Source organism: Bos indicus x Bos taurus, chromosome X (assembly GCF_003369695.1).
Source record: "Bos indicus x Bos taurus breed Angus x Brahman F1 hybrid chromosome X, Bos_hybrid_MaternalHap_v2.0, whole genome shotgun sequence".
Classification (NCBI taxonomy): domain Eukaryota; kingdom Metazoa; phylum Chordata; class Mammalia; order Artiodactyla; family Bovidae; genus Bos; species Bos indicus x Bos taurus.
In genome coordinates this window covers 13,314,051-13,336,420 of record NC_040105.1, presented here as the reverse complement: position 1 = coordinate 13,336,420, position 22,370 = coordinate 13,314,051, and the positions used below count along the sequence as shown (strand labels likewise).

The window sequence follows — 22,370 nt, the reverse complement described above, 5'->3', positions numbered from 1 at the left end:
CCACAGTTCAAAAGCATCAATTCTTTGGCACTCAGCATTTTTTATGCTCCAACTGTCACATCCATACATGACTGCTGGAAAAACCATAGCTTTTATTAGACAGACCTTTGTTGTAATGTCTCTGCTTTTTAATATGCTGTCTAGGTTGGTCATAGCTTTTCTTTCAAGGAGCAAGCATCTTTTGATTTCATGGCTGCAGTCACCATCTGCAGTGATTTTGGAGCCCCCCAAAATAAGTCTGTCACTGTTTGCATTGTTTCTCTATCTGTTTGCCATGAAGTGGTGGGATCGGATGCCATGATCTAGTTTTTTGAATATTGAGTTTTAAGCCAGCTTTTTCCCCTTCTTATTTCGCTTTTATCAAGAGGCTCTTTAGTTCCTTTTCACTTTCAGCCATAAGGGTGGTGTCATCTGCGTATCTGAGGTTATTGATATTTCTCCCAGCAATCTTGATTCAAGCTTGTGCTTCATCCAGCCCAGCATTTCGCATGATGTACTCTTCATATAAGTTAAGTAAGTAAGGGGACAACATACAGCCTTGACATACTCCTTTTCCAACCAGTCTGTTGGAACCAGTCTGTTGTTCCATGTCTGGTTCTAACTGTTGCTTCTTGACCTGCATACAGATTTCTCAGGAGGCAGGGGAGGTGGTCTGGTATTCCCATCTCTTGAAGAATTTTCCACAGTTTGTTGTGATCTACACAGTCAAAGGCTTTGGTATAGTCAATAAAGTAGAAGTAGATGTTTTTCTGGAATTCTCTTGCTTTTTCTGTGATCCAGCAGATGTTGGCAGTTTGATCTCTGGTTCCTCTGCCTTTTCTAAATCAAACTTGAACATCTGAAAGTTCATGTACTGTTGAAGCCTAACTTGGAGTACTTTCACTCATTTTACCCACCTCTACCCCCTGCCTTTGCTGCTGCTGCTGCTGCTAAGTCGCTTCAGTCGTGTCCGGCTCTGTGTGACCCCATAGACGGCAGCCCACCAGGCTCCCCTGTACCCCCTGCCTTTGGTAACCCCCAATCTGTTCTCTGAATCTGTGAGTTCAGGTTTGTGTGTGTGTATTTTTAGATTCTACGTATAAGTGAGATCATAAGGTATTTGTTTCCTCTGTCTGGCTTATTTCATTTAGCATAATGCCCTGCAGCTTCATTTGTTTGTTTTTGAGATGCACAGTTTTTCTTGATGTTCAGTCCCAACGGAAATCCTAATTGCTCATCATAAGGATGCTATGAACTAAGTAGGAAGCAAGTGTCTTAAAGAATTTCATACAGATCCCCTCAATGTAAACTGTTGCCACAGTAACAAAGCACAGTTTATTAAATCAATTCTGTGAACCACCCACACTTTCCTGTTTATTTGAGATCACAGACCCTTAATGGTATGGCTTAGTCAGGGCAGCGTTAAGATCATTATTCCCCATGATGGCAAGTAAGTTTCAACTCACATGTTGACTGACTGAATAACTGCATTGGAGTTTTGTGATTGAGTCCGGGCTCAGAAGTAAAACGTTCTATAATAGATTAACAATGTCTTTTGTGGGTTCAGGATGAATGAGTGGTTGCAAAAACTCATCTGGCATCTCCGATTTGTAGTAATAGAGGTCTTACATCTATGTCTTTTAGGCAGTCTTCAGAAACATTTCTTACTGTAAGTTTTTGATGATTTCATACAGTAGAAAGATCAAGGTCATTGTCACTGGCCACAAGGGCAAAAACTTTGATCTTTTGATTATTTCATGTACTTTGTGTATCAACCAGAATGAGGGTAGCTTAAGCTTCTGTTAGGAAAATGAGAGCATCCATGAAATTAAAAGACGCTTATTCTTTGGAAGGAAAGTTATGACCAACCTAGATAGCATATTAAAAAGCAGAGACATTACTTTGCCAACAAAGGTCCATCTAGTCAAGGCTGTGGGTTTTCCAGCAGTCATGTATGGATGTGACAGTTGGACTGTGAAGAAACCTGAGTGCCAAAGAATTGATGCTTTTGAACTGTGGTATTGGAGAAGACTCTTGAGAGTCCCTTGGACTGCGAGATCTAACCAGTCCATTCTAAAGGAGATCAGTCCTGGGTGTTCATTGGAAGGACTGATGCTAAAGCTGAAACTCCAATACTTTGGCCACCTGATGTGAAGAGTTGACTCATTGGAAAAGACTCTGATGCTGGGAGGGATTGGGGGCAGGAGGAGAAGGGGACAACAGATGAGATGGCTGGAAGGCATCACCGACTTGATGGACATGAGTTTGAATGAACTCTGGGAGTTGGTGATGGACAGGGAGGCCTGGTGTGCTGCAATTCATGGGGTCGCAAAGAGTCGGACACGACTGAGTGACTGAACTGAACTGAACCTAAAAGATACAGGGCCTCTCTACCTCTTTGTGTGTGTATACTTGGTCACTTAGTTGTGTCCAACTCTTTGCAGCCCCATGGACTGTAGCCCACCAGGCTCCTCTGTCCATGGAATTTTCCAGGCAAGAATACTGGAATGGGCTGCCATTTCCTGCTCCAGGGAATTGTCCCAGCTCAGGGGTGGAACCCACGTCTCTTGCGTCTCTTGCATTAGCAAGTGGATTCTGTGCCACTTGGGAAGCCCTCTACCTCTTTATGGAGGTTGGTAACAGCGGTACCTGGTGGCAGGGCTAAATGTGATCAGGTAACACTAACTGGCAGTCAGATACAAGATTTAAGGATGGAAAATAGTACTCCATAGAGCATGGTTACAGTAATTTTTACCCAGAAAAAAGTATCATGACTTGTTGAAACCATGAGAAAACTCTTAATACAATACCCAAGCAGTGTTGGCTATGTCAGTAAAATCTTGTTTTTATTGCATAGGACTCATTTTTTTAAAATTCTTATTTTAAAAAATTTCACTTATTTTCATTGAAGTATAATTGGTTTACAATAGTGTGTTAGTTTCAGATGTACAGCAAAGTGATTCAGTTATATATATATATTTCATATTATTTTCCTTTATACGTTATTATAAAATATTGAATATAGTTCTCTGTAATAGCAGTAAATCCTTGTTGCTTATCTACCCCCTCTCTTCTTTGGTAACCATAAATTTGCTTTCTATGTCTATGAGTATTTTTGTTTTATATAAAGATTCATTTGTAATATATTTTAGAATGTACTTAAAAGTGATATCATATCATATTTGTCTTTCTCTGTCTCACTTCACAGAGTATGATAGTCTGTAGGTCCGTCCATGTTGCTGCAAATGGCAATATTTCATTCTTTTTTATGGTTAATATACCATTGTGTATCTATACTACATCGTCTTAAGCCAGTTGCCTGTTGATGGGCATTCAGGTTGCCTCCATGTCTTGGCTATTGTAAATAGTGCTGCTGTGAACGTTGGGGTTCATGTGTCTTTTCAAATTAGAGTTTTCATCTTTCTTTTTTCTTTTTTTTTAGTTTTCTTAAGGAATCTGCATCCTGCTTTCTATAGTACCTGCAACAATTTACATTGTACGTGGGACTCATTTGAATGTATTGGTCTTCATGGACAAGGTGAGACAGTCAGTCACATATGCATTCTGTTTATGAAAGTGTTCTTTAAATTGCTACCTTAGGAATATAAAATTGGCAGAATTATACTCACTTAGTTTGTCTGAATTAATCTTTATTTCTAAAGATTAGTGATTAACTTTCTCTGAAGCTGAAAATTGTTACCTTGTGGGGGTGAAAAGGTAAGGTTCATAAAGTTACAGTTGTTGATTAACCTACAAAATTTGACTAGCCTTCGAATATTATAGCTTTGGATTTTTTTTTCTCATCTAAGAAGGGCATAAGGTCTGGGAGTGGAGACTGAAGTTTTCCACAGCCCAGGGTTCCTGATTTGTCAAAGTACTGGAAATTGTCTTTCTCTGGTGGAGATAGTCAAAAAAATTGCAGTGTACTTCATGATACTTAATTTCCATGGTCTTAAATGCCTTAGACTGCCAATTTATAGTTCAGTTTTACTGTCAAATATTCATGGGCCATGAGAAATGCAAATGGAACCAAATATAATCCCTGCCCTCCAAGAACTTAAAATTTGAAGGATCTAGAAACAAATCATGTTGGCAATAGATCCATGTGCGAATGTGAACAAAATGCTGTGGAAACACAGGACAGAGAATGAAAAGTTAGTAGAGTGGACAAGTCCACAACAAACAACAGCTAAGAATCTATAACAAAAAGAAAAGAAAGATTTCTTAAAGGAGGTGATCATTGAGATAGACCTGTAATGGTGGTTAAAATATTTAAAGATAAAAAATGAAAGCTCACAGTATTCAGGTTATTCTAGGTTTTGAAAATTACCTGATTGTGACAATGAAGCAATCAGTTAAAATTTCAAAGCTGCATTTGTCCTCCATACTACATCTTGTTTTATCGCAGGTAAATGGAGCATACATATCACCCACATGTATTTACAACTCGGATGAACTTTAAAAGGCATCTTATGTGAGTCAAAAGACCAACTCATGTGTTTCCTTTTCGTGTGATCTCATGTTTAATTCATTCTCCAGATCAGTAGTTACGTGCCAAGAAACTGCTTTTCAGTAATGTTGTGGAGTAGGAAAAAGCACGGAGAAATCAGTTTCTCTTTCCTGTCTCAGGAGACTCAGTGCCTTTTGTATCGCTCATGGCAATAGTAGTCTCAACTTTTTATCTGCATTCTTGAAACTCTAAACATTGCCAGTAATAGGGCCATATTGTGAATGTTTGAAACCACTTTAGTTGTCATCATTACCACTGTTACTGATAAATTATTAAGCTCCTATTTGTAAAATTGCTGAAATGAGCATTGTATGGAACAAGTTGGATATGAATTTTCTGGAGGTTTAATACTTACAATTGTGCATGAAAATAAAGACTAAGTATGTGCAAGATTTTGAAAAGTGAAAGAAAAAACCCCGCTATGTTGAGAGTCAAGAACGATAGCTTCTAGTTTTAGGTTCACCACTTTTACTAAACTCTCAAGCTCTTTAGTTGTTAAAATCTTTTTTGGTACATTCCAACTGATCCAGACCTTGTAAGAAAGACTCTTCATGTTTTAAGTCAAGTTATTGACAGTATCTTATCACTAAACATTTTCTTTTTCTGTTCATCTTACAGGACCTATAAAAGGCAATATTTTTAACCATTTCGTTTTTGGCTGCTGTTTCTTTTGCTAATGACAAATACTTTTCTAATTTTCTAATGCTTTTCTAAATACTGGGGTATAGAAAAATTAAAACTGTAACTGTAGACTATTGAGAAAATAGAATGAGATCACTGTACATTTGTACTTGTTATGTCATGTGGCCAGAACAATATTCCAAGGAAAATTCGTAGCCATAGGTATTTTCATATTAACTGAGAAAGATTAAAAATAAATAAGCCTATTAGCCAGTTCAAGAGTTATAAAAAGAACAAGAAAACCAGTATGATGGTGAGATTAAAGAATAACTGTAAAGCTGGATGAATTAGGAAGCAGAGGAATTAAAAATTAAATGCAAGATCTTCTTTGATTAACCAATAAAAAGAGTAGGTAAATCTCTGGAAAGAACAGTGGAAAAATGAGGAAAAAATTAATATATAACTGGGAAATATAAAGGGACTATAACAATGAATGGAGTATTTTATGAGATATATATTGTATGCAGTCTATGAGAAGACTGGAAAATCTTAATGAAATGAATGCTTCTCTTGGATACCGTAAACAGTGAAAGGGGAAAGAAATAAGAAACCTGCAATTAATGACATTATAAGAAAGTTTTAAAATTAAGAACTCTTCCTCCAAAATATATATAGTCTTAGATTCTTCAACTCTGAATATTTCATTTCTTCTGCATTTTCAAGTATTTGTAAATGTAGATAATGTTACAAATCGTTCTATACCATTTTTCAAGGTGGTACTGTAAGGACTGGAAAAAGGGATCAGCACTTGAATAGGAACCTAAATGGTATTCTTCTATGAAAATGGATTTAAAAAGCTAAAGAAAACAAACACAGCAAGAAAGTCCAGAAGCAAGTTAGAAGTAATCAAACTAAGTTTATCTAAGGATTGGATCAACCTAAAGAAAGTTTTTAATATAACATGCCAAGTGGTAAAAATTCTAGGGTCATATTAATAGATATTGAAAAGGCAGGTGATAAAATTCAATGTCACTTGACAAAAGGAAGTTTTCAGTAAGTTAGGAATAAAAGGTGCTTTTATCTTACAATATATCAAATTTAAAGTGACACACTGGGGGATTCCCTGGCTGTCCAGTGGTTAAGACTCTGTGCTTTCATTGTCGAGGGCATGAGTTCAATCCCTGGTCAGGGAACTAAGATCCCACAAGCCACACTGCACAGTCAAAATAAATAAATAATTATATTTAAAAAAGTAAAATGACTCAACCAGATCCCGTGGGGAGCAGCATTCCCATTAGGGTAAGGAAGAAGACAAGGGCCTATGTGATTCTCACTGTGATGCTGCCCTGTTCTCACAGGGCCACTACAATGAGACCAAACGACAATAATGTCACAAGGGAACACACAGGAAGATCCAAGGCTAAGGAACGTGTGTTTCAACTATTAAAATATATTCACACTGGTCATCCGTATGGGTGGTATTATAGGTATTTTGTACTTTTCGCTTTTTGGTTCTCTGTATTTTCTGTACAGAACTTCTGTTGCCCTTTTCTCTGTTGATTTTTAAAATGAGGCAACAAACATTGAGAAATCGTAATTCAAAAGAGAAGAGAGTTTCTTCTCTTTTCAAATGAATGGCTTAAATACAGTTCACTGTTTTACTGTCTGCAGTCCTCCTAAGTAAAAGCAAAAGAGATACTTGATATTTTTATGAAGTCTTAAGGCTAAAGCAAGTCTGAATCAGATTCCTATCTCTCCAGGGGTTTACTATATGCGACTAATCAGTTTTGTTACAATCTCTATCTATCCCCTGCCACCCTCCTCCCCGCAGGATGCCGATATCTGGTCTAACATTTCCTAAGATAAGTTCATCTAGCCTGACTTTATTTTCAGGGGTTAGCTATGTAGGCCCTTCCTTCTAGGAAATTTCCATTTCCCCCAATAGTAAAATTTCTGGAATGACTGGGTTCATTCCAGAACCCAGGGAGACTGGGCCACGTCTCTCTCTAGAACAACTTTTCCTGACTCTGTATCCTGGCAACCAAGGTGAAGGAGATGAAGAAAAGCTCCTTAAGTGGAGTTAGCTGACAGCAATGGGTCATCTACAATAAACTATCACCCTAACCAGGAAGGGGAAATGAGAAGTGTAGTTGTTGATATTTTTCTTGTTGTTTCTTTAAAAATCCAAATTTTCTATTTAACAGTGGGGTCATCCAATCTAATTTTTCCATTCATGGTTTTTAAGCAACAAGGTAGAATTTGGGGACTGAACTCATGCAGAGGCTGCGTGGTAGAGAGGAAGGCCCTGACACTGGCCTGCTGGGGGCTTGATTGGCATCTGTAGAATGCCCGTGAGGGGATGGTTCTCTGCTCACTGCCATAGTCCTCAGAGCATCTCTGAGGTTTTGTTACAATGTCCCTTTTGACCAGTGATGACCCAAAACACAGTCCGGTTCAGCATGGTGGAGATAGGGTTCAGGTGTAAGTCATCCAGGCTGGTAAAGCGACACCCATTCCACTCCTCCTGTTGCCACCAATGCCTTAAACACTGAATCCTCAGTTTTCTCGTATGTAAGTTGACTATAACACAGCAATGTGGGGTGCTGTTTTGAGGATTAGAGGAATAGTCCAGCGAAGTTAGTTCATGGTGAAAGTGGAAGTTGCTCAGTTGTGTCCGACTCTTTGAGACCCCATGGACTATACAGTCCATGGAATTCTCCAGGCCAGAATACTGGAGTGGGTAGCCTTTCCCTTCTCCAGGGGATCTTCCTGACCCAGGAATCGAACCAGGGTCTCCCGCATTGCAGGCGGATTCTTTAGCAACTGAGCTATCAGGGAAGCCCCAGTTCATGGTAGGTAGTTCCTAATTACTGTTGTATAACTGCACTGACCATTGTCACTAGCCAAATATGTTTACATTAAATTAATACAAATTCAGTGTCTCAGCAGCAGTAGCCCCATTTTGGGTGCTCAACAGCCACCTATGCCTAGTGGCTAGTACATTGTATGTGCTGTATACATGCTATATATTGCAGATATAGAACATTTCCATCATCACAGAATGTTCCATTGGATAGCACTGCTCTATGTCATTAACTTTAATTTTACACAACTACCAGGCCTTAGGGCTGACCAAAAGCATTCTCTTTGATTGGGAAGTTCTCCTGAATGTTCACCTGTGGAGGTGAGAGTCAGATAAAGCCAGTCTTAGAAGGGTGTCCTTTGTTCACCAGAGATAGAAAGGAGTGATGTTTGTTTCCTAAATTAAGATAGTCTATCTATAAGCCAGATATTTCAGTCCTGAAAAGGCAGAGAGTTCACATCGTAAACTTCCAGAAAGGACTAATTCTTTCCACTGTGCATTTAACCAGACAACAGAAGGAAGGGCTGGGGAGGAGTCCAACTTCTGAGTCAGCAGAGAAAACATTCTTTGGAGGTAGAGTTTGGGAAGGACAACTAATCTGTTTTCCAAACAGATTTTCATAAATAACTGACAGGAGATGGGCTGCTTCTACCAAAGTATTAACCCAAATGATGGGGGTTAATCATTAAACCTTTTAGGTGGTGGCTTGCTTCTTTGTCTCATATTCTAATCCGGGTCACAGAATGGCTAAGGCAGCTTTAAGTGAAGGGTGAATTTTTTTTTTCTTCCGTTTGCCTTGTGTTTTCCACTCTGAAAGAATGTTGTGGCTGCTCTTTTTTCTAGTAACTGCTATTCATGCCGATCTCTGTCGACCAGGTACGTAAGCCTTGAAACTTCAAAATAGATTAACAGTTTTCTGAATGATTGACAAGTCTCTGACTGAAAGACTTCTTTATTTTTCTAAATCTGCTGATGTGTTGTGGCTTGAAACTTGAGCCTGTGAATGTTTTATGAGTTTGAAAGAAAATTTTCAACCATCTAAGATGATTGCAGTTAAACTTTCAGAAGTTTTAGGGACAGTTTAATTGCAATCTGTGTTCTGTTGATTTGAAAAAAAAAAAGTGAAAGTGAAAGTTACTCAATCGTGTCCGACTCTTTGCGACCCCATAGCCTGCACAGTCTGTGGAATTTTCCAGGCCAAAATACTGAAGTGGGTAGCCTTTCCCTTCTCCCGGGGATCTTCCCAACCCAGGGATCAAACCCAGGGATCAAACCCAGGTCTCCCACGTTGCAGGTGGATTGTTCATCAGCTGAGCCACCAGCGAAGCCCAAGAATACTGGAGTGGGTAGCCTATTCCTTTTCCAGAGGATCTTCTTAACCCAGGAATTGAACCAGGGTCTATTGATTTGAGTTACATTAAATATTAGGATTTATCAGGCTCCATTTTGATGGATTTTATCATCATGTACTGCTCTCTTTTTTCTCTCTGGCAGATGCAGAAAATGCTTTTAAAGTGAGACTTAGTATCAGAACAGCCCTGGGAGATAAGGCAGTAAGTGCAGATCCTGCATGTTCCTTTAAAATTTTGTTTGCTAATAACACTGCTTTCTCTGATAATGAGCCTCTGTGCATAGTTATCTTAAACTTGCACAAACTACTTCTAAAGATGTCAAATCTGATATTTTCTTAAAGCAAAACGATTTGTAGTAAAATAGAAGTTGTTAATAAAGTGATTTTGCCTGAAGTATTTAATCTGTGGCGTATCCTGGAAAATATGCGAAGTTCTGTACTACCCCAAACAGGCCTGGTTTGGGCTCTGCTCCTGACCGTACTGGTCATTTGAATTTTGTCAGTCACTTTTCTCATCATTGAAAAGAGGGCATGTTTCACCCATGTAAGATCTTTCGTGGCACAAAACGTTCCACTTCTCTGGTCACTTGTCTTCAATTCTCAAATATCAAGATAACAGCATGAAATATATGTTTATGAAATTAAAGTTAAAAAAACACTCATGGGGCTACAGTAGCTATAGGAACAGTAAAGCTGCTGCTGCTGCTAAGTCGCTTCGGTCGTGTCTGACTCTGCGACCCCATAGACGGCAGCCCACCAGGCTCCCCCGTCCCTGGGATTCTCCAGGCAAGAACACTGGAGTGGGGTGCCATTGCCTTCTCCAGTAGGAACAGTAAAGACTCTCAATTAATGAGATGGAGTTGTGTCATTCTAGTTTCAGTTTGCCAGTGTGGTCTGTGAAAATTTTCTCCAATAGAAGGTGAGAGATGCCTCAGGCTAGAGATGATAAAAAGAAATGCTGAAGAAACTTGGACATATTCGGTTTGCAAGGCAATCCACCATTTTGTTCACTCAGTGAGTAATAATCATTCTAACACCAGCATTCCTTCAGAACTTAGCTTACTTTGTACCTGGGACCCTTCTAATCACTTTGCCCACATTAGCTCATTTAGCTCTCTCAACAGCCTTTTGAGGACGATGACATGGGTATTCCCATTCTCATTAGGTGGATGAGAAAACAGAGGTGCAAAGACATTAAGTGACCTACTCAGGATCTCAAGTCAGCAGGGGGCAGGGGGTCAGGTTTGACGGCAGAATCCACCATCTCTGCCAGTGCGTAGGGTTGCTTTTCCCAGAATCCTCTGAGGGCAGGCACCACACTGGATGCTCAGGACACGGTACAGCTAAAACCAGACTTGTCCTTGCCCTTGGGGAGCTTATAGTCGTGGGATTGGTTGCATATCCAATGAACCAAATGCAAGTGTGCGATCTTGACAAGCATTTCAGGAAAGAGAAGTCCACAGGGACTTTGGCCTCATTAGAGGCCACAGGACCTGGCATTTACTGTGAGGTCTAAAACACTAGTAGGAGTGAACCTGGGGAATACAAGGAAAGAGGGTGAAGGGACTAGCACATGCAAAGGCTTATTACAAGGGAGGAACGTGGGAAGAGAAGGGTGGAAGGATGGCCAAGGTGTTTGGAACTGGAGCAGCGAAGAGGAGCATCGCATGTAATAAGTTTCGAGAGAAAGGAGGGGTCAGGCCCAAGAATGTATGGATTGTATTAAGGAGTTTTGGTATTATTTCTAAAGCAAGTGGGGGTTTCGTGGAAGGGGTGTCATGACAGAATGTGTTTGCAAGATACTTTGGCCACAGAGTAGAGGACAGACTCAAAGAGACTAGAGTAGACAGAAGGAACCAGTTGGGAGGCGATTGGAGCAGTACCGGTGAGAGATGATGGCCATTTGGAGTCCGGTGTGTTGATGGAGAGAGGGGCAGTGAAAGGATTTGAGAGCCATGGGATGGGATGACAAGGGAGGGAAGAGGATAGGTCAAGGATAAGCAACTAGATGGATGGTGGCACCTTTATGACTCAGGGAACTGAGAATAGATAAGAAAACCATGGATTTTGGACTTACTGAGTTTGAGACATTATTGAACTGGCTTGAGATATCCATTCCCGCATCTCTTGCACTGAAGTGATGATGACAGTGCTGATGAGGAAGGTGGAGGATGGCCAGAGGAGAGGGGCTGGCCTTGAGCTTTGTGATTCTCAAAGAACTTGCAAAGGAGGCAGAGGGACAGCAGGAAGACCAGGAGGATGCTGTGTCAGGAAAGGAAAGAGAGTGCTTTCAGATGAAGGGAGTGTTCAAGAGTGTTGAGTGCTGTTGAGGGGCCAGGCGAGGGGACACTGAAAACCGCTCATTGTGTTGAGCAACGTGAAGATCATTGGTAACATGAGAGAGCTGCTTTGTGGAGTGCAGGGACGGGAAGGCAGGTGGAGGAGGTTCAGAATACGTGGTCAGTGACCAGCTGCGGACAGGAGGATGGACAACTCCTTCAAGAATTTTGGTTGTGAAGGGCAGGAGAGAAACGACAGTTGGTAGAAGAAGGAGGACTGAATAAAGTGATTTGGTTTTGTTATTTTAATGGGAAAGACTTAAGCATAGTTCAAAGTCAATGAACAGCTTCCAGTCAGCATTGAATGCACAGAGGAAACTGATATAGTTTAGATCCAGAGAAGGGCCAAATGGAATAAGGGGATGCCAGGCGGTTTGAGAATAGGTCACCATGAACTGAGTTAAGGCACACTGCTTTGTGATTTTCTCCAGTTATGCTAGATTACATACCTAAAATGTGGAGTCAGCCACCTTAGTTTGCTGCTGCTGCTGCTGCTAAGTCGCTTCAGTCGTGTCCGACTCTGTGTGACCCCACAGACGGCAGCCCACCAGGCTACCCCGTCCCTGGGATTAGGGCTGCTATAATACTACCACAGACTCGGTGGCTTAAATGATGGAAATTTGTTCCCTCTCATTTTGGAGGCTGGAAGTCCAAGATCAAGGTGTCAGCAGGGTTGATTTCCTTTTGAGTTCTGTGAGAGAGGGATGTGTTCCAGAACATCTCCTTGGCTTTTGGGTGGCTGTGTTCACATGTTTTCCTTCTGTGTCTATGTCCAAATTTCCTGTTCTTACAATGACACCCATCATATTGGATTAGGACCCACCCTAATGATCTGATTTTAACCTAATCACCTGGGTAAAAACACTGTCTTCCATATATGGTTACATTTTGAGGTACTGGGGGTTAGGATTTTAACAAACAACTTTCTTTGTGGGAAATACAATTCAGCCCATCCCATGCACATCCACTCAAGTTTTCAGCTAAGAAAATGAAAACTTGTACTGGTATGAATACAGGAAAGGAAGCTGAGATGGGGAGTCAGTTTATGAGGGGAGAGAGAAAGGATGAAAAGGAATCAACTGTTTACATACAGGATGAGATGTCCAAATGCCCTGTTTGTTGACTGGTTACTAATACTGCAGATTTTGAAGAAGAGTGTGCAGTGGGAAATACAGCACACTTGCAGTGATAGAATAACCAGGAGATTCTATCCTAAACATTATGGTGACATGATTTATCATGGTCCCCAGTCTTTTTTTGTGTAAGATGAAAGAGGGAGACACAGACAGACACACACACACCAACACCACTGTGGCCACAGTTACAACCCAGTGGACCAGTTTGTATTCCATGCCTCTCTACTTTTCATTCTCTGTGTTACTTCTCTTTCAGTATGCTTGGGATGCAAATGAAGAGTATCTCTTCAAAGCAATGGTGGCTTTCTCCATGAGAAAAGTTCCCAACAGAGAAACAACTGAGTAAGTAAACAGTGAAAAGTCTTAATTGATTGATTGCAATATTATTTGAGATAGAATTAATACAAAACTCAATCTTGAAAATAATTTATTTAAATATAATTTTTAAGGGACCCACATTTTAATTTAACATTTAAAAAAACTTTATAATCTAGGTCAGCTTATAGTTTATATCATGTTCAAATAATGGTCTTCATTCAATAGGCACTATGGAGATAAATATAAAAATTTGTAGTTATATGTCATAAGCTTTCTAGATTTCTATTTTATGTATATTTCTCTTGTTGATACGATAGATAGATGGAAAGAGAAGAGTTCTATTCTCATTGTATTGGTCTGCTCTGGCTGTCATAACAAAATACCGTAGACTGGGTGACTTAAACAACAGAAATTTATTTCTCACTGTTCCGGAGGCTGAGAGAGTTGAAGAGTAAGATGCTGACAAGGTAGATTTCGATCTGAGGCCTCTCCTTTCAGCTTGCAGGTGCCACCAAATCTTTGTATGCTCACATGATCTCTTTTTGGTTGAAGGAGAACTGGCAGGGGAGAGAATGAGCATTCTGGAGTCTTTTTGGATGAGGGTGCTAATCCTTTCTATCAGTTAAATGACATCTCATTTAACTCTAATTATCTCCTTATAGGCCCTGTCTCCAAATGCATTCACATTTGGGGTTAGAGCTTCAACATATGAATTTGGGGAGGAGGATAAATCCATAGCACTCACTTTGAAAATAATTTACATATGTATAGGTTCATCGTACTGTTGGTATCTGTCATAGCACCTTGTTTATTTCTTAAAAGTTTTAGTACAGTTTTGATAGTTTTACATTTTTGTCTATTCTTCTGGAGGAATCTTCCCTATTTGTGATGTTTCTTTTCATCTCTATTTGTGATTAGGGCAACACTCCTGGTTTCTCTCTACCCTCTTCCTTCACTATTCCCCTTGAGAGGTGAAATGACTGGACTGATCTGATTGATGGGCTGGAAGGGGAAGCGGCGTACTCTCAGCACACATTTTTCTGTGCTGCTCCTCACACTAAATACAGAATCAGGCCCTGCCTGGGCAGGCTCACACACCCTCATGGCTGTTTGTGCTGTCTACAGCTATGGACTGTTTAGATTGGTAGGTACCAGATCCTAAGGTGTTAAATATCTTGCCTCTTACTCCAGTATGTGGTGATAGCTGCTTCAGTTCAGCTCTACCTGGGTCATTAGAGATGAATTTATCTCATTTGAGAATTTTTTTACAATTCGGAAGGAAATTTACCTGCTGATGAAAGTTACATCCTCCAATGAAGTCTTTTATTTTGGTCTCCTGTTTGCTTCACTCTTTTGTCTTCTGTTAAAAACCTAGCAAAGACGGTTTCTATTTATTGGTCCTACTCAAAGCCACAATGTATTATGCATGAGCTGTGAATATAAGGAATAAACAGAAGAGTAACATTTGGAGGAACAAAATAAACATACAATATGTGGATTTGTGTGTTCACACACACACACGTATTTTAAAATATGTAACGTATTCACATGATTCAAAAAATTAAAAGAAGGGGCTGTAAGGTAAAAAAAAATACCCTAAGTGAACTCTACTCTTATTTTATAGATTTTTAGAAAAGATATATTTGCTTTTATCTTATGCCTTTAAACTGAAGCATTCTTTCTGAAATGATATTAATATCCTTTTTAAAATAAAAAAGTAGAAGATTGCCTTCTAAAAAATCAAAAAGGAAAAATATAAGGAGAAAAGGGAACCCTGGTACTCTATTGGTGGGGATGTAAATTGGTGCAGCTACTATGGAAAACAGTATGGAGTTTCCTCAAAAAACTAAAAATATGTGTAAGGGCATAAATATATTTATTATGTTTGTAAAAATTCATTCTGTACAATTGCAGACCAAGGTTGCTCTTCTGTAATTTATGGGATATTATGTTTTAAAGACCATCTTGGAATACAATTAGAGAACTTAGTATTTTGATGTACTAAGACCTATTTTAAGCTTAATATTTTACCTCTGCAAAAACTTTAAAGATGTTATTTTCAAAAAGTTAAAAAAAAACACTCTAAAAATAGAATTAACATATGACCCAGCAGACCATTCCTGGTTATTTATCAGAAAAAAGAAAACATGCTAATTCAAAAAGATACACACATCCCGATGTTCATAGAAATGTTATTTACATTAGCTAAGCTACAGAAGCAACCTAAGTGCCCATCAACAGATGAACAGATATAGAAGATGGTGTATACACACACAAACACACACACACACAAATGGAATACTACTCCACCAGAAAAAAGAGTGAAATTTTACCATTTGCAACAATGTGGATGTACTTGGGTGGGTATTATGTTTAGTGAAATTAAGTCAGACACATACTGTGTGTTATCACTTCTGTGTGGAATCCAGAAAATAAAGCAGACTTGTGAATGTGAATATAACAAAAAGAAACAAACTCAGATATGGAGAACAACCTAGTGACTACCAAAGGGGAGAGGGAAGCGGGAAGGACAAGACAGGGGCATGGAATTCAGAGGTAGAGTTGCTGTATGTAAAAGAAAGAAACTACAAGGATATATTGTATAGCACAGAAAATGTAGCCAATATTTTATAACTGTAAATGGAGTATAGCCTTTGAAATTGCAAATCAATATGTTGTACCCCTGAAATTTATATAATATTGTACATAAACTATACTTCAATTAAAAAAAAAAGAAAAACATAAGGAAAAAAGCCATTGGCCATCTCACAATGCTAAAACCCCTCAACTAGTCTCTTTTAATCGTACTGTTACTCTTGATCAGCAGAATTTATATATACTGTTTTTTATTATACTCTTACTTCCTCTGAGTGCAAAATTTCATCTTGTGACTATGTTAAATCATGCTTCCATTCTTAGGAAAAGTTAATTTAAATTCATAATATTTTAGATTAATTTTGAGAAGTTCACTTTTGAAATTTTTTATTTTCCCAAGCCTGCGCCTTGTAGGAGTCTGTGAATATATGATCTTGTTTATTTGCTGAGATGTTTTAACTGGGTGCATAGGCTATATATAGTACCTTTTGTTGCCAGTGTCAGTTGAAAAAATTGAAAAGTGCAAAACTAGATTGCGGTTCAACAAATTTTTCCCGGTAAATTCTCAGCTTGAGTCTCAGCAGTACTGCTGTCAGGAGGCTGAGTGATGAGGGCTGCCTAATGAATCAGGATGTGTTTAAGATCTTGTACAGGTGCTGGGCCCAATTCTACATGATCATGATCATGTGGCCCTCTGGGAAAGGGGACCACACGACACAAGATGGATTGAAAACAACTTCCCAGGCAGACTGCCTCTCCCAAGTGTGACAGGTAACAGAAAAACACCAGTAGCTTGGCAAATGGATCAGATTTTTTTTTTTTTTTTTTAAATTTTATTTTATTTTTAAACTTTACATAATTGTATTAGTTTTGACAAATATCAAAATGAATCCACCACAGGTATACATGTGTTCCCCATCCTGAACCCTCCTCCCTCCTCCCTCCCCATACCATCCCTCTGGATCGTCCCAGTGCACTAGATTTTAAATCTGCCTTTCAGAGGTCTTTTTGTGCCAGTGTCAGGCAGATTGAATTCTAGAGGGGTGGCATGTATCCCTTTGAGGATGGCTTCAGGAATTCAAATCATGAACATTTGCCAGTTTAAAAAAACTTTTTTCCTGTTTATTGCTTATTCTGTGGATATTGCAGAAAACTTAGAGATATTGAGGTGTACTGGATGGAAAATGTAAAGAACAACTCACTAATGAAGGCTTCCCTGGTGGCTCAGTGGTAAAGAACCTGCCTGCCCATGCCAGAGACTCTGGAGACACAGGTTTGATACCGGGATCAGGAAGATCCACTGGAGGAGAGCATGGCAACACACTCCAGTATTCTTGCCTGTAGAATTCCATGAACAGAGGAGCCTGGAGGGCTATAGTCCATGGGGTCACAAAGAGTCAGACATGACTTAGCAACTCAACAACAACTCACTGAAGATAGCAATGAACAGAGTAATGAAGACTCTCAATTTAATTCCAGCTTTTACCCAGTCCTAACTACAGTATCTCTTCTATCAAGCATGATCACCTCCATGACACAGTGTTAGTGTCTCCTCTGCATATTTGGGAACCTACGAGCGGCCTACCCTTGACCCAGTAGAACCTGGTTGGACTGTGCAGGAGGGTGTTCGTTCTAGAGTGAGGTCCTGGCTGCCTCCATGTAGGACTTACGTCCAGTCACCATGACCCCACTCAGGCAGTGGAAGAGAAGGTCAGGGGTCCCAAAGGCACAGGTGTGGGCCTGCAGAGAGGGGGCGGGCCGCCTCTACCACCCTCCCCAGAGGATGGGTGGGATGAGTGGCAGCAGTCTGCACTTGCAGCCCACAGGGAGCTGACAGCTGGGTCCATGTGAGGAGCTGGTGCCCAGGCCACACTGGTGCCAAACTTGCCTGCTCCCCTGCTCACCTCAGGTCACACAGAGCCGCCAGTAGAGAGAGGAGTCGTCTGTGAGAGGAGAGATGGGCATGTCGTTCCCCAACTTGCGCACGTGCCGAGGCGTAGCACCAGAGTAGCAGCGCCTAGAGCTCTGGACACCATGAGAGTGTGTCCAGGCACTGAGACCATCCTGTGGGTGGAAGAGAGACTGGCACCTGCCTCTCAGCTGGAGAAAGCTGAAGGCAAAGGCAGCTCGAGCCTGTATGAGCGAGAGAGAGCGGTTTTGCCAGCAGTCTGCCCTCAGATGGCAGCTGGGCCAAGTGGAGGCCACTGAAGGGAGCTGGATGGGCCTGTGGGACCCAAGATCCAAGTGCAGGGCCCAGGGAAGGCGGAGAGTGGTCAGGCAGGGCGAGGTGGAAGCCATTGTCTGTGCCAGGGGAAGGGCCAGTGCAGAGATCGCCACGCCTTCTCTGAAGGCCCCAAGTGCACTCTGGAGGGACAGGAGGGCCCGCCATAGTGAGGCCACCAGCAGGCAGGGGCGCACGGGGAGCCCACCTGGGGAACCAAAGCTGGCCTCGTCCTGCAGATCCCTGCCCCCTCCCCTATCCCTTTTCCATCCCTCAGTGAGCAGGAGTGGGGGAGGTCAGGGGCTATGGGCAGGAGGAGTGGAGCCTGAAGGGCAGAATGCATGCTGCACAGGCCAGCCCAGTGGGGAGGGAAGCTGGGTGTTAGAGGCGGGAAGACAGTTGGTCTAGGTTTTGATCAGACTGGCCTGAGCTCTTAAACACCCAGAAATGACACACCAGCTGTATCAGTCCCTCCAGATGCTGCAGGGAGTGAAGGAGAGAAAGAGCTGACAGAGCACCCAAGGCAATGGTGTGAGAAGCAGAAGACTTCTTCACTGGGCTCTCCTGAGGCTGCATGTGCTGCACTGCTGGGTGGGAGCCAGAGAAATTTGTAGCTGCTATCGGAAGCCTGCTGTGTAGGCTGCTGTATAGGCCCTGAGACTTCAGTGGTGGATAAATCCAGGTCCCACAAAGGACATTCGCAAGGAGCTGGCCCAGGCAGACATGGAAGATGAATGAAATGGGACAGAACCAATTCTTTTGAAACCATTGCTGACAGATCTTGATATCAGGTGGTTTTCTTGCTCTTCCATGAGTTTTCTTAAAAGTAGGATGGATGATGCAAGTAAAAGACTTAAGTGGTAGAAAGTTCTGCTTTTATTAGATCAGGTTACATTAAGTTTTCTTGGGACTTTGAAGATAGTAAACAGGTGTTTTCAAGGTTTTGTTGTAAAGTTTAGTCCAGATTTTTGAAAAGATTTTCACAGGAAGTTTTAAATGTTGAAAGTATTATCTCAGGAAATTATGATGAAATTTTAGTCCATTTTCCAGGTCAACTGAGAAATTTATCTGCCTCCTTTACTCAAATAATGTGTCTATCAGATAATTTATCATTTTTAGTGGAGAAGTAGAAGTGTAACTCAAGCACAGTGTTCTCTTTCTGAGTAAGATGATGTAGGGCACAGAATGAATTTCTTCCTCTGTCTAATTATTCAGGGATAAGCCTTGTGATCTGAGAAGGAACAACATGCTCTTGTATCCATGGTAAGGGGATTAACGTTCTTGTGCTTGTAAAGTAGCAGCCCAGCTCCTATTTAGTCCTTTGATTTCAAGAAACAAGAGCCTGATTCTTCTCAGCCCAGTTGGCCCTGTCTGGTGCCATTGACGAGAAGTGGCAGCGGAGCCACTTAGACAGTTACCTTCAGTCCAGGGCTCCCCACACTTGAGGAAAGGGAGTGGACATTTCTATCTTAGTGGTTTGCTGACAGAAGCAATTGTTGATGTCTAAGTATTACTGTTTCTGACACAGTTTGACAAAATTATTATTCAAGTGAATGCAAAGAATTCCATCAGACCCACGTGTATTTACAAATCTTGAAAATGTATGTTTTCCATTTAGCTGTGCTAGTGCAATTTCACTCAGTATTTATTTTTATTGAAGTGTAATAGATCCCAGTATGTGAGCTGCAAGTGTAAAACATAATGACTTGATATTTGTGTGTATTGTGAAATGATCACCACAATAAATATGATTAACATCTGTCACCATGCATTATAATAAGATTTTATTTGTTGTGATGAGAACTTTTAAAGATTTAGGCATTTCAGTTTATTTATTACATCAAAACATGCTTTGAAAGACAAGTTTAGTTCAGTAAGTGCTGTTGGCTGATTTTTCATTTCATGCAAACCCTAGAGGACATTCACTGTGGTCACTTTGGGAAGAAAGGCTGTGGAAGAAGTCATGCGGGTTGGACTTGATGTATAAATGGAAGGAATTTGCATCTTTTTGTTGCTAAGTATATTATCTATTGAAATCTGTAAATCAGTCTTCATGTTACTTACTTTAGCACCAACTTTCTTTACATGTACACTTCCTCTTGGCTATTTCTGTCTGTGTCAGATTCAGGAGTCTTTGTATACTAGAGAGTCCTCTGTGTTGCATTGTCTGAATATTTGTGACTGGGGAACAAAGGTTTGGGAAAGAAATCTCCCTCCTTTCCTTTATTCCTTTTCTGTTATTGCTATGCTACCCCCAACTTAGTTTCTCTGTTACTCTCTTTTTGGGATATTGTAGAAACAGTGAATACAAACAATGGAGCTCATTTCTCCATTCTGTTAGTTCATCCCTCCATCCATTCATTTCACAGTCCCTGAGTGTCCACATGGATGGCTCTTTGGGAATTCAGCCTTGGCCTCAGGCCCCAGGCCTGGAGAAGTCTTGTGTTGCTGATGGACAGGGTGCTTGATAGGCTCCCAGGGGATGTCAGCTGATAAAATTGAAAATGGTGTTCAAAGCTTAGTCTATGAAGTTTCTCCTGTGGGTAAAAATTAGAACCCCTCCTGACAAAGACTATGGACAAACCACATGGAATTCAGAAGTCCTTGCTCACCCCACGATCCTCAGTCAGTTCTCAGATGGAGCATGGAGATTTTGGGCAGATTCTGGCAACTTGGGAGTTTTGGCTTCCATGTTGGATTTAATCTTTTGTTAGGCTCACACTGTGAACTTGAACTTCAAGAGTCTTTTAAAAAAAAATTTATGTTTTTAATTGAAGTATAATTGCATTACAGAATTTAGTCGTTTTCTATCAAACCTCAACATGAATCAGGCATAAGTATACACATGCCACCTTCCACTGGAACCTCCCTCCATCTTCCTCCCCATCCCACCCGTCTGGGTTGATACTGAGCTCCTGTCTGAGTTCATAATTCCCCCGAGTCATACAGCAAATTCCCATTGGCTACCTATTTTACTGGCTTAAAGCTGGCTTAAAATTGAACATTCAAAAAACTAAGATGATGGCATCCAGTCCCATCCCTCCATGGCAAATAGATGGAGAAACAACGGAAACAGTGACAGACTTTATTTTCTTGGGTTCCAGAATCACTGGAGATGGTGAATGCAGCCATGAAATTAAAAGACACTTGCTCCTTGGAAGGACAGCTATGACCAACCTAGACAGCATATTGAAAAGCAGAGAAATTACTTTTCTGACAAAGATCTGTCTAATCAAAGGTACAGTTTTTCCAGTAGTCATTTATGAATGTGAGAGTTGGACTATAAAGAAAGCTGAGCACCGAAGAATTGATGATTCTGAACTGTGGTGTTGGAGAAGACTCTTCAGAGTCCCTTGGACTGCAAGGAGATCAAGCTAGTCAGTCCTAAAGGAAAGCAGTCCTTCCAATGGACTGATGTTGAAGCTGAAGCTCCAATATTTTGGCCACCTGATGTGAAGAGCTGACTCATTGGAAAAGACCCTGATGCTGGGAATAGGACCCTGATGTTGTCCCCTTCTCCTCCTGTTGAAGGCAGGAGGAGAAGGGGACAACAGATAGTTGGATGGCATCACTGACTCAATGGACTGAGTTTGAGGAAGCTCCAGGAGTTGGTGATGGACGGGGAAGCCTGACAGGCAGCAGCCCATGGGTGTCATAGAGTCAGACAGGACTGAGCAACTGAAGTGAACTGCATTGACCTATTTTACATATGGTAATGTAAGTTTCCATGTTATTCTCTGCATACATCTCACCCTCTCCAAGAGTCTTAATAGCACTAAATGCCCTTGCAGTTGAAGTCTTCTCCCAACCCCCACTAACCATAGTGGCCAATCATTGTTAGCTCTTAGTGAGCATCTGTGAGTGAATGAAGTGTGCTTAACATCCTGGCTCTTAACCCAGGGGCCCATCTCCTGGGCTACAGTGGACATAAGAAGACGGTGTCCGACCCCCCGTTTCTCCCTCTCGTTGCACCCGACTGCCCTGGGCGGATACTACCCCAGGGAACGTAGTGGGGATGGTCACAGTAGAAGAAGCTCTCCCTGCCTGTGGTTTAGCTCGTGTTGGACTTCAGTGTCTTACCCCTGTGGGAACCAAGACAGTGGTTAATTTCTCAAAGGATCTTCCAAACCAGGAGGCAACCCCAGCCCACTGGGGCGTCTCCATCTTCACATGCAGCCTCTGCTTTGCAGCTGCCTCCAGAAGCAGGGGTGCTTTCCCCTGGCCCTTTGTCCATAACCTGCTACTCTAGCAAGTAGGCTTACTCCATCCTAGGTCAACTGCTTCAGTCAGAAGGAAATGGAAACACATCTCTGTAATTCTATTTCTATAGTTGTTATGTGTAGAGCACAAGCTTACTGGTGTGTTTGCTTAAAACCTTAGGCTTACTTTTTTTGGCCAAACCATCATGTGGGAGGGATACTTACATGTTCTTCTATT

The 22,370-nt window shown here is 41.1% G+C and overlaps 1 protein-coding gene across 10 annotated transcripts in view; it reads left to right on the top strand.

Annotated features, from left to right (window-relative positions):
* CLTRN (collectrin, amino acid transport regulator) overlaps nucleotides 1-22,370 on the top strand; it is a 47,768-nt gene that overhangs the window by 1,991 nt on the left and 23,407 nt on the right. For 2 of the 10 annotated variants that reach the window (XM_027535332.1, XM_027535327.1), the window contains exons 2-7: nucleotides 3,422-3,517; nucleotides 4,388-4,453; nucleotides 8,817-8,849; nucleotides 9,468-9,526; nucleotides 10,199-10,338; nucleotides 13,056-13,141. In XM_027535332.1, the coding sequence (XP_027391133.1) occupies nucleotides 10,267-10,338; nucleotides 13,056-13,141 (158 nt within the window). In that variant the 5' untranslated portion in view covers nucleotides 3,422-3,517; nucleotides 4,388-4,453; nucleotides 8,817-8,849; nucleotides 9,468-9,526; nucleotides 10,199-10,266. Of the gene's footprint in view, nucleotides 1-3,421; nucleotides 3,518-4,387; nucleotides 4,454-8,470; nucleotides 8,850-9,467; nucleotides 9,527-10,198; nucleotides 10,339-13,055; nucleotides 13,142-14,035; nucleotides 14,262-22,370 lie in introns of those variants that run through there. The other 8 variants (XR_003509867.1, XM_027535329.1, XM_027535331.1 and 5 more) reach the window with 8 other exon arrangements.